General features: G+C 35.6%; 1 protein-coding gene across 1 annotated transcript in view; it reads right to left on the bottom strand.

Moving 5' to 3' along the window:
* LOC136836637 (uncharacterized) overlaps positions 1-12886 on the bottom strand; it is a 107340-nt gene extending 94454 nt beyond the window's left edge. The window contains exons 1-3 of the mRNA XM_067101105.1: positions 12731-12886; positions 7124-7229; positions 712-1104 (exon numbers count right to left, since the gene is read on the bottom strand). Coding sequence (XP_066957206.1) covers positions 712-1104; positions 7124-7190 — 460 coding nt within the window. The 5' untranslated portion in view covers positions 7191-7229; positions 12731-12886. The remainder of the gene's footprint in view (positions 1-711; positions 1105-7123; positions 7230-12730) is intronic.
* Between the last annotated feature and the right edge of the window lie 2778 nt (positions 12887-15664).

Below are 15664 nucleotides of genomic sequence, written 5' to 3'. Positions count from 1 at the left end.
AAGGTGGTGTCAAGTAGCTAGTGTTGGCAGTGTCAAGTAGCCAAAATTTACGGCCAAAAATCTACGTCAAACATGCTCGCTACGAGGGTGTCAGGTAGCTAATATTGGTGGTGTCAATTAACTAACATTTAAAACCAAAAATGAAGTTAAGCATGATCGCTACGGTGGTGTCAAGTAGCTAATATTGGTGGTGTCAATTAGCCAACATTCAAGGCCAAAATTTAAGCCAAACATGCTCGCTATGAGGGTGTCACGTAGCTAGTATTGGTGGTGTCAATTAGCTAACATTTAAGGCCAAAAGTTAAGCCAAACATGCTCGCTACGAGGGTGTCAAGTAGCTGGTATTGGCAGTGTCAAGTAGCCACATTTATGGCCAAAAACGAAGTTAAGCATGCTCGTTACGGTGGTGTCAAGTAGCTAATATTGGTGGTGTTAATTAGCCAACATTTAAGGCCAAAAATTAATCCAAACAGGCTGGCTATGACGGTGTCAAGTGGCTAATATTGGTGGTGTCAATTATCCAACATTCAAGGCCAAAAATTAACCCAAACAGGCTGGCTACGACGGTGTCAAGTAGCTAATATTGATGGTGTCAATTAGCCAACATTCAAGGCAAAAATTAAGCCAAACGGGCTGGCTACGACGATGTCAAGTAGTGAATATCGGTAGCAGAAACTAAAGACATCGTCACAGAATAGAAAAACCCACCTTATCCCTGATTTTGGCAGAAGCCCATATACGCGATAGTGATGGCCGGCCCGCCGCCCAACTGGCTCCTGCAGGAGGCGTTCTTGAGGATGCACTTGTTGTTGTAGTTCCTCCCGTCGCTGCCGCACAGGGGCTCCAGGATCTTCGTGCACACGTCGTCGCAAGGCCCCAGGGGGTCGTTGCCCCCTCCGGTCCCGACTCCGCCGGGCAGAACGCCGATGCCTGCGTCACTTCCCCCTACAGGTGAACCAGCGCCCCCAGAAGATGAGCCTCCAGAAGGTAGGACTCCTTCGCCACCGCCTACTACAGGAGTGCCTCCTGAAGGCAGTGGTCTGGGGTTTAGTAACCCAGGGTTGGCAGTTTCTTCACTGGAGTTGTCGTCTGTTGAGACGGCGTCTGTACGGAGATGTAAATTATTGTGAAATTATTATATTTGGTATTTCAGGAGACTGGAAAGTCTATTCAATAATTTAAATAACTAATTAGTGAAAAATCTGTCATCTAAGATATTAGTATTAACATCGAAAAGAATAATTTGACAAACTTAAATATCAGTGGTTATAATTTCATACAATTGTCATGCAGCCAACAGGAAATGATCTGACAACCTTAAATAGCAATGGTTATAATTCTAAACGGTTATAAGTTTAAGGGGTTATAACAACCTGAAGAGAAAATTAGCCACTGTAGACCACATGGAATATAACAACACAAATTCTTGCAAAGAAATTAATGAAAACATAAGAGGGTGATATTAATAATGAAAGAATGATTTGACAACCTTAAATACCGGTGGTTATATTTCTAAACGGTTATGATTTTAAGTGGTTGTATCAACCTAAAGGAAAAATTTCCCATAGAGGACTACATAGAATATAATCACACAAATTACTGAAACGAATTAATGAAAACAAACAATAAAATCAGCTTATAAACAAATCATAAACGAAAAATTTCCCATAGAGGGCTACGTAGAATATAACCACACAAATTATTGAAAAGAATTTTAAATAAAACAAACAATAAAATCAGCTTATGAACAAAACATAGACAAGGTGACTTTGTGAATCATTATGCGTCGTAGTTTGTAAACATGAGATAATGAGTCTGAAATGTTGTAAACATCCTTTGGTGCTTTAAAATACAGAAAATAAAAACATCATTTCCTGTAAGACTCGATAATGTAAGCTAATGTAAAATTCTGCAGGTAACATTTTCATCACAGTAGAATGTGTTCTGACAGAGAGAGAGAGAGAGAGAGAGAGAGAGAGAGAGAGAGAGAGAGAGAGAGGTTTGTTAAGATTTCCTGTCTGAATCACAGAAAATAAGATAATAAGACAGACAATATTTTTACTTACGCAGGAGCATGAAGGTCATAACAGTATTACTAAGAACATTATCGTACTCAGAGAGAGAGAGAGAGAGAGAGAGAGAGAGAGAGAGAGAGAGAGAGAGAGAGAGAGAGAACATTTTAACTTCCCCCCTATTTGCAGAATTATAAATGTTGTCATAATTTGTAAGAGCTGACTTTTTCATGAGAGAGAGAGAGAGAGAGAGAGAGAGAGAGAGAGAGAGAGAGAGAGGGGGAGGATTTTAACTTCCCCCTATTTGCAGAATTATAAATGTTGTCATAATTTATAAAAACTGTCTTTTCATAAGAGAGAGAGAGAGAGAGAGAGAGAGAGAGAGAGAGAGAGAGAGAGAGAGAGAGAGAGAGTATTTTCATTTCCTCCCGGTTTACAGGACTATAGGTGTTGCCATAAGTTTTGAAACACTAATTTTTCAGAGAGAGAGAGAGAGAGAGAGAGAGAGAGAGAGAGAGAGAGAGAGACTATTTTCACTTCCACCAAGTTTACAAGACTATAAGTGTTGGTATAAGTTATGAAACACTGGCTTTTCATAAGAGAGAGAGAGAGAGAGAGAGAGAGAGAGAGAGAGAGAGAGAGAGGTTGGCAATAGTTTATTTCAGTTCACAGAGTATTACAGGGTCATGGCCAATTAACAAACCAATGGCTTTTTCACGAGAGAGAGAGAGAGAGAGAGAGAGAGAGAGAGAGAGAGAGAGAGAGAGAGAGAGAGAGAGAAGCGGATCTAGGGAACACTTCCCCCAGGGCAACCGAGATACAACAAAGAGCCAGGGATTTTCCCCTGCCTTCCCTTGACGTCACAACCTTCCATACCTCTATTTATAATCCATAACCTATTCAATATTACTTTCATACCTCTATGTTGATAATCACCTGTCATTTGTAACAATATGCAGTACAGTATAAAAATAACAAAAACATATTTTCCCTTTGTTGTTTCATCTGAATTGTTTTGCGTAAAGTGGGGCAATTCTTTGTCTGTGCTAATGTATTTTGTACAGTAAACAGGAATTTGGTTCAAAGCAGCTTTTTGGCAAAACGCGGACTTAATATTAAGGAGAATTCATTCCCGCAAAGCGTAATTTGTTTGTTTAAACCAATAGATAGAATCGTCTTTTATTGACAAAATAATTCCCAAGAAATTTTTGCGCGTGACTGCAAATATATATTCCCAAGGTCGTATGCAAATGTTTTTTTTTTTCCAGAAATAACTGGTAAGAAGTTCGGTAAAGAAGGACAAGATGGGAGGGATTGATAGGAAAAGGATGTTGGGTACAAAGAAGGCATAATTTGACGATTATTATCGTCGTTTTGTTTCGCGTCGTTCTGTCGTCCTTGAATTCGTTTTCAGGTCCCGAAATTCGTCTGAAAAAAAGGACCCCTTTTTACCAGTTGTCTGTAAAAGAAAACTATTGTGCCGGCTTTGTCTGTCCGTTCGCACTTTTTCTGTCCCCCACAGATCTAAAAACACTACTGAGGCTAAAGGTCTGCAAATTGGTATGTTGATCATCCGCCCTCCAATCATCAAACATACCAAATTGCAATCCCTCTAGCCTCAGTAGTTTTGATTTGATTTAAGGTTAAAGTTGGCCATAATCGTGCTTCTGGCAACGATATAGGCCAGGCCACCACCGGGCCGTGGTTCAAGTTTCATGGGCCGCGGTTCGTAGAGCATTATACCAAGACCACCGTAATACAGATCTATTTTCGGTGGCCTTGATTATACGATGTACAGAAAACTCGACTGCACCGAAGAAACTTCGGCGTATTTTTAACATGTTTATTTCAAGAATCTTCATGTTTCACGCTTATATCACGTTACCATAATAGCAGTAATTTTGAACTGAAAACTTTTAAAACTTAATAAGTTTGATGTCAAGGGCTTGAAGTCAAGGTCACATTTCGGCAAAACTTGATTCGTTTCAAGTTTGAACTTTTAAGACTCGTAAGATGTTTTGTCTGTTAAATGGGCCTTTAAGCTCGAAGTCTGTTTAACTCAAGTCCACGGCCTTTGTGGTAAATACAGAGCGAATTGTTTAATAATAATAATAATAATAATAATAATAATAATAATAATAATAATAATAGGAGAGGATATAAAACACCAAGAGATGAAGGACGCGATCAGAAAAGAATATATGCAAAGACTTAAGGCGATACTCAAGTCAAAACTCAACGCCGGAAATATGACGAAAGCCATAAACACATGGGCAATACCAGTAATCAGATGCAGCGCAGGAGTAGTGGAGTGGACGAAGGCTGAACTCCGCGCCATAGACCAGAAAACTAGGAACACATGACAATACACAAAGCACTACACCCAAGAGCAAATACAGACAGACTATACATAACACGAAAGGAAGGGGGGAGAGGGCTACCAAGTGTAGAGGACTGCGTCAACATCGAGAGCAGAGCACTGGGGCAATATCTGAAAACCAGTGAAGACGAGTGGGTAACGGGTGCATTGGGAGAAGGACTGATAAAAGTAGACGAAGACCCAGAAATATAAAGAGACAGGAGAATGAAAAACGGAACAGAGGAATGGCCCAACAAACCAATGCACGGACAGTACGTAAGACAGACTAAAGAACTGGTCAGCGATGAAACATGGCAATGGCTACAGAGGGGAGAACTCAAGAAGGAAACAGCGGCCAAGATCAGGCCCTAAGAACCAGATACGTCCAAAGAACAATAGATGGAAATAACATCTCACCCATGTGCAGGAAATAGAATATGAAAGACGAGACCATAAACCACATATCAAGCGAATGTGCGGCGCTTGCACAGAACCAGTACAAAAAGAGGCATGATTCAGTAGCAAAAGCCCTCTCCACTGGAGCCTGTGCAAGAAACACCAGCTAGCTTGTGAACACCAACCTGAGGGAGTGATAGAAAACGATCAGGCAAAGATCCTCTGGGACTATGCTATCAGACCAGATAGGGTGATACGTGCCAATAGACCAGGCGTGACGTTGATTGACAAAATAAAGAAGAAAGTATCATTCATTGATGTCGCAGTACCACGAGACACCAGAGTAGATGAGAAAGAAAGGAGAAAAAATTGATAGGTATCAAAACCTGAAAATAGAAATAAGCAGGATATGGGATATGCCAGTGGAAATTGTACCCATAATCACAGGAACACTAGGCACGATCACAAGATCCCTGACAAGGAATCTGGAAAAACCAGATGCCGCAGTAGCTTCAGGACTCATGCAGAAGAGTGTGCTACTAGAAACAACGCACATAGTGAGAAAAGTGATGGACTCCTAAGGAGGCAGGATGCAACCCAGAACCCCACACTATAAAAACCACCCAGTCGAATAGGATGACTGTGATAAAAAAAATTAAATAAATGAATAAAAAAATAATAAAAATTCTTTTTAAGCTCGAAGCAGGATATACAGCAAATGGTCTTATAATAATAATAATAATAATAATAATAATAATAATAATAATAATAATAATAATAATAATAATAATAATAATAATAATAATAATAACAGCAAGGACCTCGCATTGTTGTGAACTTGGGAACGGGGTTATTAACCTAATTCCAAAAATACAACGCCGAAAAAAATTACAACAAACCTTAGGTATTTTAGATGACCTACAATGAGTCACAATGAGATTCGAGAGAACGGTATAATGAGTGCGTGACTCCATCATGCGTTCACATCACGACTGCATGACATCGTTATATGCTTGGACAAAGCAGAAAATACGGCAATTTAAATGAACAAAAAACAAGTGAATTTCTGTGCTTTCATCTTGCATGGGATGATCTAGGTTGAAACTCTCATAATTAAATTGGTGAAAGTTTTACGTTTTTTTAATACATAAAAAAAATTTATATAAAAACAATTTGTCTTTCATGGGCGATTATTTTCACCACGGCAATAATAACATTGTGATGGAAATTAGACATTTATAATAATAATAACAATAATAATAATAATAATAATAATAATAATAATAATAATCTCTTTTACATATACTTCCTCCCCAAATGATCGTCTCTGTTGGTTAAAAGAGTCCAGAGGTCCACATCACGCATCAAACACCCTTTCAGACTTGACCACACTTAAACGGATGCCTTTGGGCAAAGGCCCGTGCTGGTATAAAGCCAGTTTATGCTCTAATGAATTTGACGGGTAATTTAACTTCATGTTTAAACTAGCCACTATGTAAGTATACTCGACCTAAGCTTTTGTATAGACCATAACGGTACATCCTTTTTCTACTGAATATAGGACGAGTGCTTCATGCAATAATAATAATAATAATAATAATAATAATAATAATAATAATAATAATAATAATAATAATAATATTATTATTATTATTATTATTATTATTATTATCATTATTATTATTATTATTATTACAAAAACATAATTGGTCAACTGTGTTCCACAATCCAAAAATGGGTTCTTGACATTATAATAAATCAATCAAAATACTGCTACTACTACTAATACTATTATTATTATTATTATTAGTATTATTATTATTATTATTAACACTGCAAAAATGCCATCTTAAAACATAATTGCCCAACTGTGTTCCACAATCCAATAATGGGTCTTTGACAGTTTAATAAATCAATCAGATTATTATTATTATTATTATTATTATTATTATTATTATTATTATTATTATTATTATTATTATTATTATTATTATCATCATTATTATTATTATTATTATTATTATTATTATTATTATGCTACAGGAAAACATAATTGCTCATATGTGTTCCACAATCCAGTAATGGGTCCTTGACATTTTAATAAATCAATCAGATTATTATTATTATTATTATTATTATTATTATTATTATTATTATTATTATTATTATTATTATTATTATTATTATTATTATATTATCAATGCAAAAACGCTATAGAAAAACATAATTGCTCATATGTGTTCCACAGTCCAATAACGGGTCCTTGACATTATAACAAATCAATCAGAATCGAAGATTTGACAAATCTAATCATTATCATTAGTATAAAAATAAAATTTAAACATCAAATACTTACACAGCGGAACGAATCCGAAGACAACATCGAGGACCACCAGCAGAACTAGTGCAGATTTCCCAATCATCTTTTGTGGTGATTAGTGGAGCAGATTTATTCAGAATACCTGAAAAATAAAAATAAAAAGTCACCTTAGGGTAATTACCCTGTGTTATGTAATTATGATAGAATATTAAGGCACAGTATTATATATGGTCTTAATATATGATTATTAGTGCAGTTTCAAATTAATATTACTAAAGTGTTCTTATATAAACATCTAATTTACAAAGTAAAAGACAGCTTTTCTTCTAAATGGATAATATAAGCTTAGTTGATAATCATTTATAAGTAATTTTTAGGCTGTAAGGTATCCTATGTATTTACAAAGGTCATTAATGGTCACAAAAATTATGGGCATTATTCTTAATGGCCAGCAATATAGCAAGTGGGTCTGCCCCACTCTCTTGTCTTTATGACCTCATATTTTTACTCTACCACCTCAGTGTCTGAATCATGAATCATAACAAGCCACGCCCCCTTTTCCCCAACCCCTCCTTCCAACCAACCCTGTCCTCACATCCCACCCCCCTCCATCCTCGAGAGAATACCTGACTCTACCTGCAACCTACTTCTGTCATTTAGTATTTATTCTCTTCCTTTTTGGTTCTTTCCAAGTATAATAACAATAATGGTGAATAAATCCACAATGAAGTCATTGTAATATATATATATATATATATAAACACACTGACAACATTGTGGATTTCCTCACCATTATAGTGACTCATGCGAATATGAGATCTTTATAAATAATAATAATAATAATAATAATAATAATAATAATAATAATAATAATAATAATAATAATAATAATAATAATCTATTCCACACGAAGATAAAAAATATGTACAATCCTATTTTCTACCGGAAAATAATTAATTAATTAATTAATTAATTAATTAATAATAATAATAATAATAATAATAATCTTTTCATGGATAAAAAATATGTGCACTCCTATTATCTAAGGGAAATAATAATAATAATAATAATAATAATAATAATAATAATAATAATAATAATAATAATAATCTACTCCACTCTTGCTTAAAAGATATTTCCAATCCTATTATCTACATGGAACTGAAATTGACAACACAATCCTGTGCTACTCCTAAACTCGAGTTTCACTGTTACTGGACCCAGACTGGCCAGCTCTTTGGGTATCCTTGACTGGGCAGGTCACTGACCCTGGCGAACTGTGGTCGGGGAGTAGCCTCATGGCCCGCGGAGGAGAGGGAGAGGTAGGGGATGGGAAATTCTCTAAAAGAGAGAGAGAGAGAGAGAGAGAGAGAGAGAGAGAGAGAGAGAGAGAGAGAGAGAGAGAGAGAGAAATTCTCAAGTGAAAAAGAGAAACCAACGTCACTCTTGAATTCGGTAAATTATTAAACAAAAAGAGTTGAATAATAATTAGAGAGAGAGAGAGAGAGAGAGAGAGAGAGAGAGAGAGAGAGAGAGAGAGAGAGAAATTCTCTGGTGAAAAAGAAAACCCAACTTCACTCTTAAATTAGATAAATGATTAAACAAAAGGAGTCGAATAATGATGACTGTGTGTGTATATGAGAGAGAGAGAGAGAGAGAGAGAGAGAAACCCAGCGTCACTCTTAAATTAGATAAATGGTTAAACAAAAGGAGTCGAACAATATTGACTGTGTGTGTGTGCGCGCGCGTGTGTGTGTGTGTGTGTGTGTGTGTGTGTGTGTGAGAGAGAGAGAGAGAGAGAGAGAGAGAGAGAGAGAGAGAGAGAGAGAGAGAGATTCTCTGGTAAAAAAAAAAAACCCGACGTCACTCTTAAATGAGACACATGATTAAACAAACGGAGTTGAATAATAATAACAATGAGAGAGAGAGAGAGAGAGAGAGAGAGAGAGAGAGAGAGAGAGAGATCATGGGAATTACTGGGGTTATAAGGTGCATTCGTCTGTATGTCGTGACGTAATTGAACGGGGAACTGTGACTCATTCGCAGGTGAGATCGAGGTTTGCTTATTGGAAGAGGGAAAACACTGCTTTCAAGCTCCGTGCTTTGAGTAAATTGTGCTTGACATCATTACATATTGATATTTGCAACTGCTCTTTCTCTCTCTACCGTTAACAAGCGGTACTACGGAGCATTCTAAATAAAGACTGTTCTCATGACACGGTAACTGATGAATCACAACAGGAAAAAATGTTACTAATTAAGATTCTAAAGCTTAAACTTTGCTTGATGTCGTTATAAATTGATATTTTCGGTTGCTTTTTCTGAAGTCAAGAAACGATGCTAGCTAGCATATTAAAACTAGATTGTTAAATTTACTAAGGAAATATTTCAGAATCTCCATCTATAAAATTCTATATAGTTTAAACGCCTTGACAGATACTGTTTTGGTATAAATATATTGCAATGCTCAAATCCTTGCAAATTCCCTTCTGTACCAATGCGTTGACAGAGTTGAGTAAGATGATTTTACGTATCAACTAATCCCATACTAAATCATAGGCTTTTAGGCCTCATTGTGAGCCACTGCTTCTGGCGTAAGACCACCAAATTTTTTTTTAAGACCTTGTATCAGGTAATAGGACCATTTGTTTTAGGAAACCTCCTTGCAGCATACCACATACTGCCACCATTTCCTTCGCTGCGTAGTGCAAGTCACGTCTAACATTCCACTAGCTAACAGTCCTTCCGTACATCCACCAAAAAAAAAAAAACTCACAACCACAACCCTATAATCTGCCTCAATTTCAGAGATGTTAAGTGGCAGGTTGGTGTAATTACCATTGGCCTTCTTATATAACTAGTTTTTTTTTTTTATTTCTTTCATTCCTTTGCCAGTCTTCGTTGTTTCAGAATTGGTGAAAAATACAATAGACTCTGAAGCTGCAGATCTACATAATAAGGATGTTTTTGGCCATTTTGAAGTGCAAACTTCTGCGAGTGAAATTCTGAAGCCAATTTCAATAGGTCTAAAGTTATGAATAAAAGTATATACTTAATTTCTTTGGAAGTTAAGGTTAAAAGAGTTGAATTCCTTGAAAACAAGATAATATATATATATATATATATATATATATATATATATATATATATATATATATATATATATATATATATTTATATACTTGGCTCACAGGAGATAAATTCCTTGGATACAAAACAATGATGTATCTACTTAGGTTACAAAAGTGGAATTATTAGGATAAAAGACAATAACATAAGTGACTGGAGTTGAATTCCTTGGACACGAGATATAAATAAATAGCTTCCCATTTAGGGAGGAACATGCAAGTCATCTTGCTGTTCAACGGGACACATTTTCCCGAAATGGAACCGAGTACCGGGACCTTTCCCTGAAAAAAAAAAAGCGGGACGCCATATCTTAGGAACTAACCATAGAATTTTCTTGAAAATAATCTCATCATGTTTCCCACACCCAAATTACTCTTCAGAGAATAAGTGAACGTAACCTAACCCACCCCAACCTAACCTAACCTAGGGGCATGGCCAAAAAAAAACGAGGGCTGGTGCAATACTAGTATACATCTTTAAGAATTTCCTAACGGGACTTATATTTGCACGAACTTAGCCGTTCTTACGATTAAAATACTTCCAAGTCAACTCTCCTTTATGTCATTTTGATTAAACCTGTCTATCTGCATTTGAATTTAAAGAAATAATACGTCGTTATCCGAAATATCAGTTATAAATGCGGTATGTATTATAAAATGGACTCAATGCTTTGTATATCGCACTGACGTCACGTCGATACCTGTCATAGAACAAGCACACTTGCTCAATAATAATTCTGCAATTTCCTAGAAATAATAACGTACAAACAGCTGCGTCCGAAACCGGGTGAAATCAACAAACATAAACGCGATATTTTTTTTCGATTTTAAAGATCTTTTAGGCCAATTTCTGTATCCAGAAATTATGCTGTATCTTCAATGGAAGGAAATTCTTTATCTTTACTGTAAGAAATGCAGTTTCTCTAAACAGTTACGACACTGAAGGGCAAGTTATTGGATAAAACCGTAAACTGTAACTGTCCGGTAACTGCTTTTAAATTAATCTGGATCGTCAACTGAAGAAAATTCTTTATCTTTACTGTAGGGAAATAGGATATTCCACAACTGCTACGATACTGTTCATTACTCGGGAACAGTTGCGACACAGGTGGGGCAAATTATTAGAGAAAACTATCAACTGTAACTGGAAACTAATTGGTTTTGAATTAATCTGGATCTTCAATAGAAAGGAAGTTCTTTATCTTTACTGCAGGAAATTCATTTTCTCTAAATAGTTACGAGACTTGAAGGGCAAATTATTGGAGAAAACTATCAACAGTAACTGTCCAGTGACTGGTTTTAAATTAATCTGCATCTTCAATTGAAGGAAATTCTTTATCTTTCCTGCAAGAAATTCAGTTTCTCTAAACAGTTACAACTCTGACAGGCAAATTATTCGAGAAAACCTCAAACTGTAATTGGCAAATAACTGGTTATAGGTAGATGGATCAAATGAGAACATATGGCACCTCTGATAATGATGATAATGATGATAATGGTTTCATGGTTTAGTTTTCTCCAAAAAGTTGATTTGCTTAGGAAAGTCGACCTGACAGTCCACTAACAGGAAGGGGAAACTGGTTTGATTTCGCCTTTCGGTGACGTCACACCAAAACAAAACGATGCGAGTCGACTTCAAAATGAAAGAAGAAAAGTTTTGTGCATTGTATCACTAAAAAGGGACAATAAAAACGACGCAACTTGACGCAATACAAAGAAAATATTGTATCACTAAAAAAGGTACAAAAAACGACGCAATTTGACGCAATAAAAAGAAAATATTGATTAACTAAAAAAGGTACAAAAACGACGCAACTTGACGCAATAAAAAGAAAATATTGTATCACTAAAAAAGGTACAAAAACGACGCAATTTGACGTAATAAAAAGAAAAATATTATCACAAAAAAGGGGGACGAAAAGGACGCAGCTTGACGTAATAAAAAGAAAAATGTTATCGCTAAAAAGTCACAAAAACGACACACCTTGACGTAATGAACAAGATATTGTATCACTAAAAAAAGCCCAAAACGACGCAACTTGACATAATAAAAAAGTATTGTATCACTAAAACGTCACAAAAACGACGCAACTTGACGTAATAAAATTACAAAAACGACGCAATTTGACGTAAAGAAAACATTGCATCACTAAAAAGCTACAAAACAAAAAAAAATCACACGACGTAATAAAAAGAAAAGTATTGTATCCCGAAAAAAAGTTTTAAATTAATATCATCACCGTGGAGAAATATCCCCACATCGACCTTATAACACGAATATCGAAAACTACGTTCCTCCAAGTACCTCATTTTCGCCACGACTTTTTACCGAGCAGGGATACACCAGCCTACACCACAAGGCCTCTAAAAAAAACACCTCCCGAAACACCAAGCACGATTATACACAATCAGCTTAAACGACTGTATAATCCTGTAACCTCAAAGAGCGAATTATTATCATCGCAAGCACTGAAAACCGGGGATTACCTGAAAGCAAATATGGGCATCAACTCACCTAGCGTCTGATCAGATCGGTGGCGAGTTGGCGAGTGTGCGCGTGCGTCTAGTATCACGTCAAGTTGCGGACCGCTGAAGATACACAGGAAATCCAACATAAAATACTAGATAATGCGAGTTGCCAGATGTCGCCGGGGGCTCCGATTCCCGCGAGCGTGTTTTTATTGCATTGTGTGCTTAGCATTCAACCTCGATAATGAGTTGTGAGTTTCAGACGGGTAAATACGATTGTGTTTCTTCACTGGACCTTAATCCGGTTGGAAGTGGACATAAATATTAGAATCAACGTTGGTAAATAAATTAAATAGCAAAAACAGGTTCCTATGCCATCAAAAATGGGCATTTTCCTCGGGGCATGTAGGGCCGGTAGGAAATTCCAGAGTACTTAAGTGACAAATATTATTTAAGGTCCTAAGACAAAAAATATTAAACCTCTACATAAACATTCTGACACCCATAAACAAACAGCTCTAAACAATATAAGACCAGTAACAACTAACAAAAACCTTTTAAAACTTTTAAAACAAAAGAATAGACACAAACGCATGTTCAACCATCGCCCCAAGCAAGGTGCAAAAAGAAAATAAATAAATAAAAATAAAAGAATGACTAAAGAGGTTGACCTTCAAAACTTGACACGCCTCCTGAAGGGTAATGCTCAGGTGCTCGGGGAGTTATAGGACCGATTAAGTTAATGTGGAGGATTTTTATAAAGGGGATTTTAAGTCGCATTTGTGTAAAGTTGTTCTACAATAGGATGTGAAGTATCGGTCCGGAATTTAAGATATGATAGCAGGTAAACAAAATAAAAGGCTGCTTGTTGTCAGCCGGTAGTAAACCATATACACAGATACACACACACACACATACATACACATACATACATACATACATACATACTACACACACACACACACACACACATATATATATATAATATATATATATATATATATATATATATATATATATATATATATATATATATATATATATATATATATATATATATATATATATATATGTATATATATATATATATATATATATATATATATATATATATATATATATAAAGAAAGAGAGAGAGAGAGAGAGAGAGAGAGAGAGAGAGAGAGAGAGAGTAAACCCATTTAAAAGTCACATAACAATTCATACACTTACTTTCCATTCACTGAAAACACAACACAAAAAATTCATTTGTGTTTAAATTCAACGTGTCTTTTGAGCAACCAATCACTCCTTTATTTTTTTCATCTGTGAAAATAAAAAAAATCCTTACTGAGGTAAATAAAAACATCCAGTGGATCGTAGAATCATTCAGAGAGGATGGAACCAGTTAGGTATTAGTCACAGGGAAGGTCTGTTGCTGAATCAATAGCCTATGTGCAGCTGTGCAACAGATGTGCGGTCAAAGTCTGACTTGGGGGCAAATGTATTGTGTGTGTGTGTGTGTGTGAACGCGAGTTGGTGTGCGTGTGTGTGTGTGTATGTGTTTGTGTGTAGATGAGTGTATGTACTCGAGTGCTAATGGATATACAAATTCTCTTTCTCAATCTGTCTCTATGTATATATATATATATATATATATATATATATATATATATATATATATATATATATATATATATATACATATATATATACATGTATGTATGTGTGTATATACATACATATATATATATATATATATATATATATATATATATATATATATATATATATATATATATATATATAATATATATATTATAATCAAAAGTTTTGTGTGTGCACATAAGTGCAAATGGATATACAAATCCTCTCTCTCTCTCTCTCTCTCTCTCTCTCTCTCTCTCTCTCTCTCTCTTGGTATGTATATTACTTCAAGCCTTGTTTGTAAATAAACAAAATAAGAAAACGAATTAAGATTACAGTAATGTGTTTTAAAAGTGAAACATATTTCCGGTCACGTCAATTTATTCAATAAATGCACGATTCATCAAATTACAGATCATATAAATTAACAAACTGTTTGTTAATTAAGAAAGCAAAACATTCCCCGTTGGATATATTTCACTGGCAGAATAATAATCAATCTCTTTGTGACATTCAATGCAAAGCAAAACGACAATATACATTTCTGTGTACCATATCTTTGAAAAGTGTTGACATTTCTCATTGCAACGAAGTTCAAGCGCGCTTCATTGCAACTTTGCAACGTCTTTTTATGAAGAACTTCATTCAAATCCCGTTTTCTCTAAACGGGTCTTGAATTCTGTTGAATAATTGTGTTGGGAGATTCAATGCCAGACCTTAAGGTTATCTGACAGTATTTCCGTGTCTTGGAGGGCATATCCATACGAGTCGATTTGTTCCTGAACAATCAACATACTTCCAACCCCCGTCGGTGGTCCGTCAGTGCACCTCATGAACGGTGCACTCCAGGCATTACTTTAAGCATGCCTTCGGCCCCTAGCTGCAACCCTTTCGTTCCTTTTACTGTACCTCCTTTCACGGTTTCTCTTTCTTCCATCTTGCTTTCCACCCTCTTCAAACAATTAATTTATTGTGCAGCCGCGAGGTTTTCCTCCTGTTACACCTTTCAAACTTTTACTGTCAATTTCCGTTGGAGCGCTGAATGAACTCATTGGTCCCAGTGCTTGGCCTTTGGACTAAATTCTATATTCAATTCGATTCAATTCAACATACTTCAAACATGATCTGAGGTACGATTGTAAGTTATGGGTAATTATTTCCATTCTCGTTCGGTAGGTTGATACACTGAGTTCATGTACTCGTAATATTTCTTATAAAAAGTAAACATTTCTCATTGGCCTGGCGTAGGTGTAAGGATCAAAAAGCCGTTTCTTTTATTAAAAAAAAAATGAATTAAGTGTCTGAATTTCAAAAGGCCTTGTTTCCCATATTTTGTTAGGGCCAATGTTGATGA

This window comes from Macrobrachium rosenbergii, chromosome 56 (assembly GCF_040412425.1).
Source record: "Macrobrachium rosenbergii isolate ZJJX-2024 chromosome 56, ASM4041242v1, whole genome shotgun sequence".
Taxonomy (NCBI): domain Eukaryota; kingdom Metazoa; phylum Arthropoda; class Malacostraca; order Decapoda; family Palaemonidae; genus Macrobrachium; species Macrobrachium rosenbergii.
Note: the sequence above shows the minus strand (reverse complement) of the source record. Positions and strands in the feature narration are given on the sequence as shown.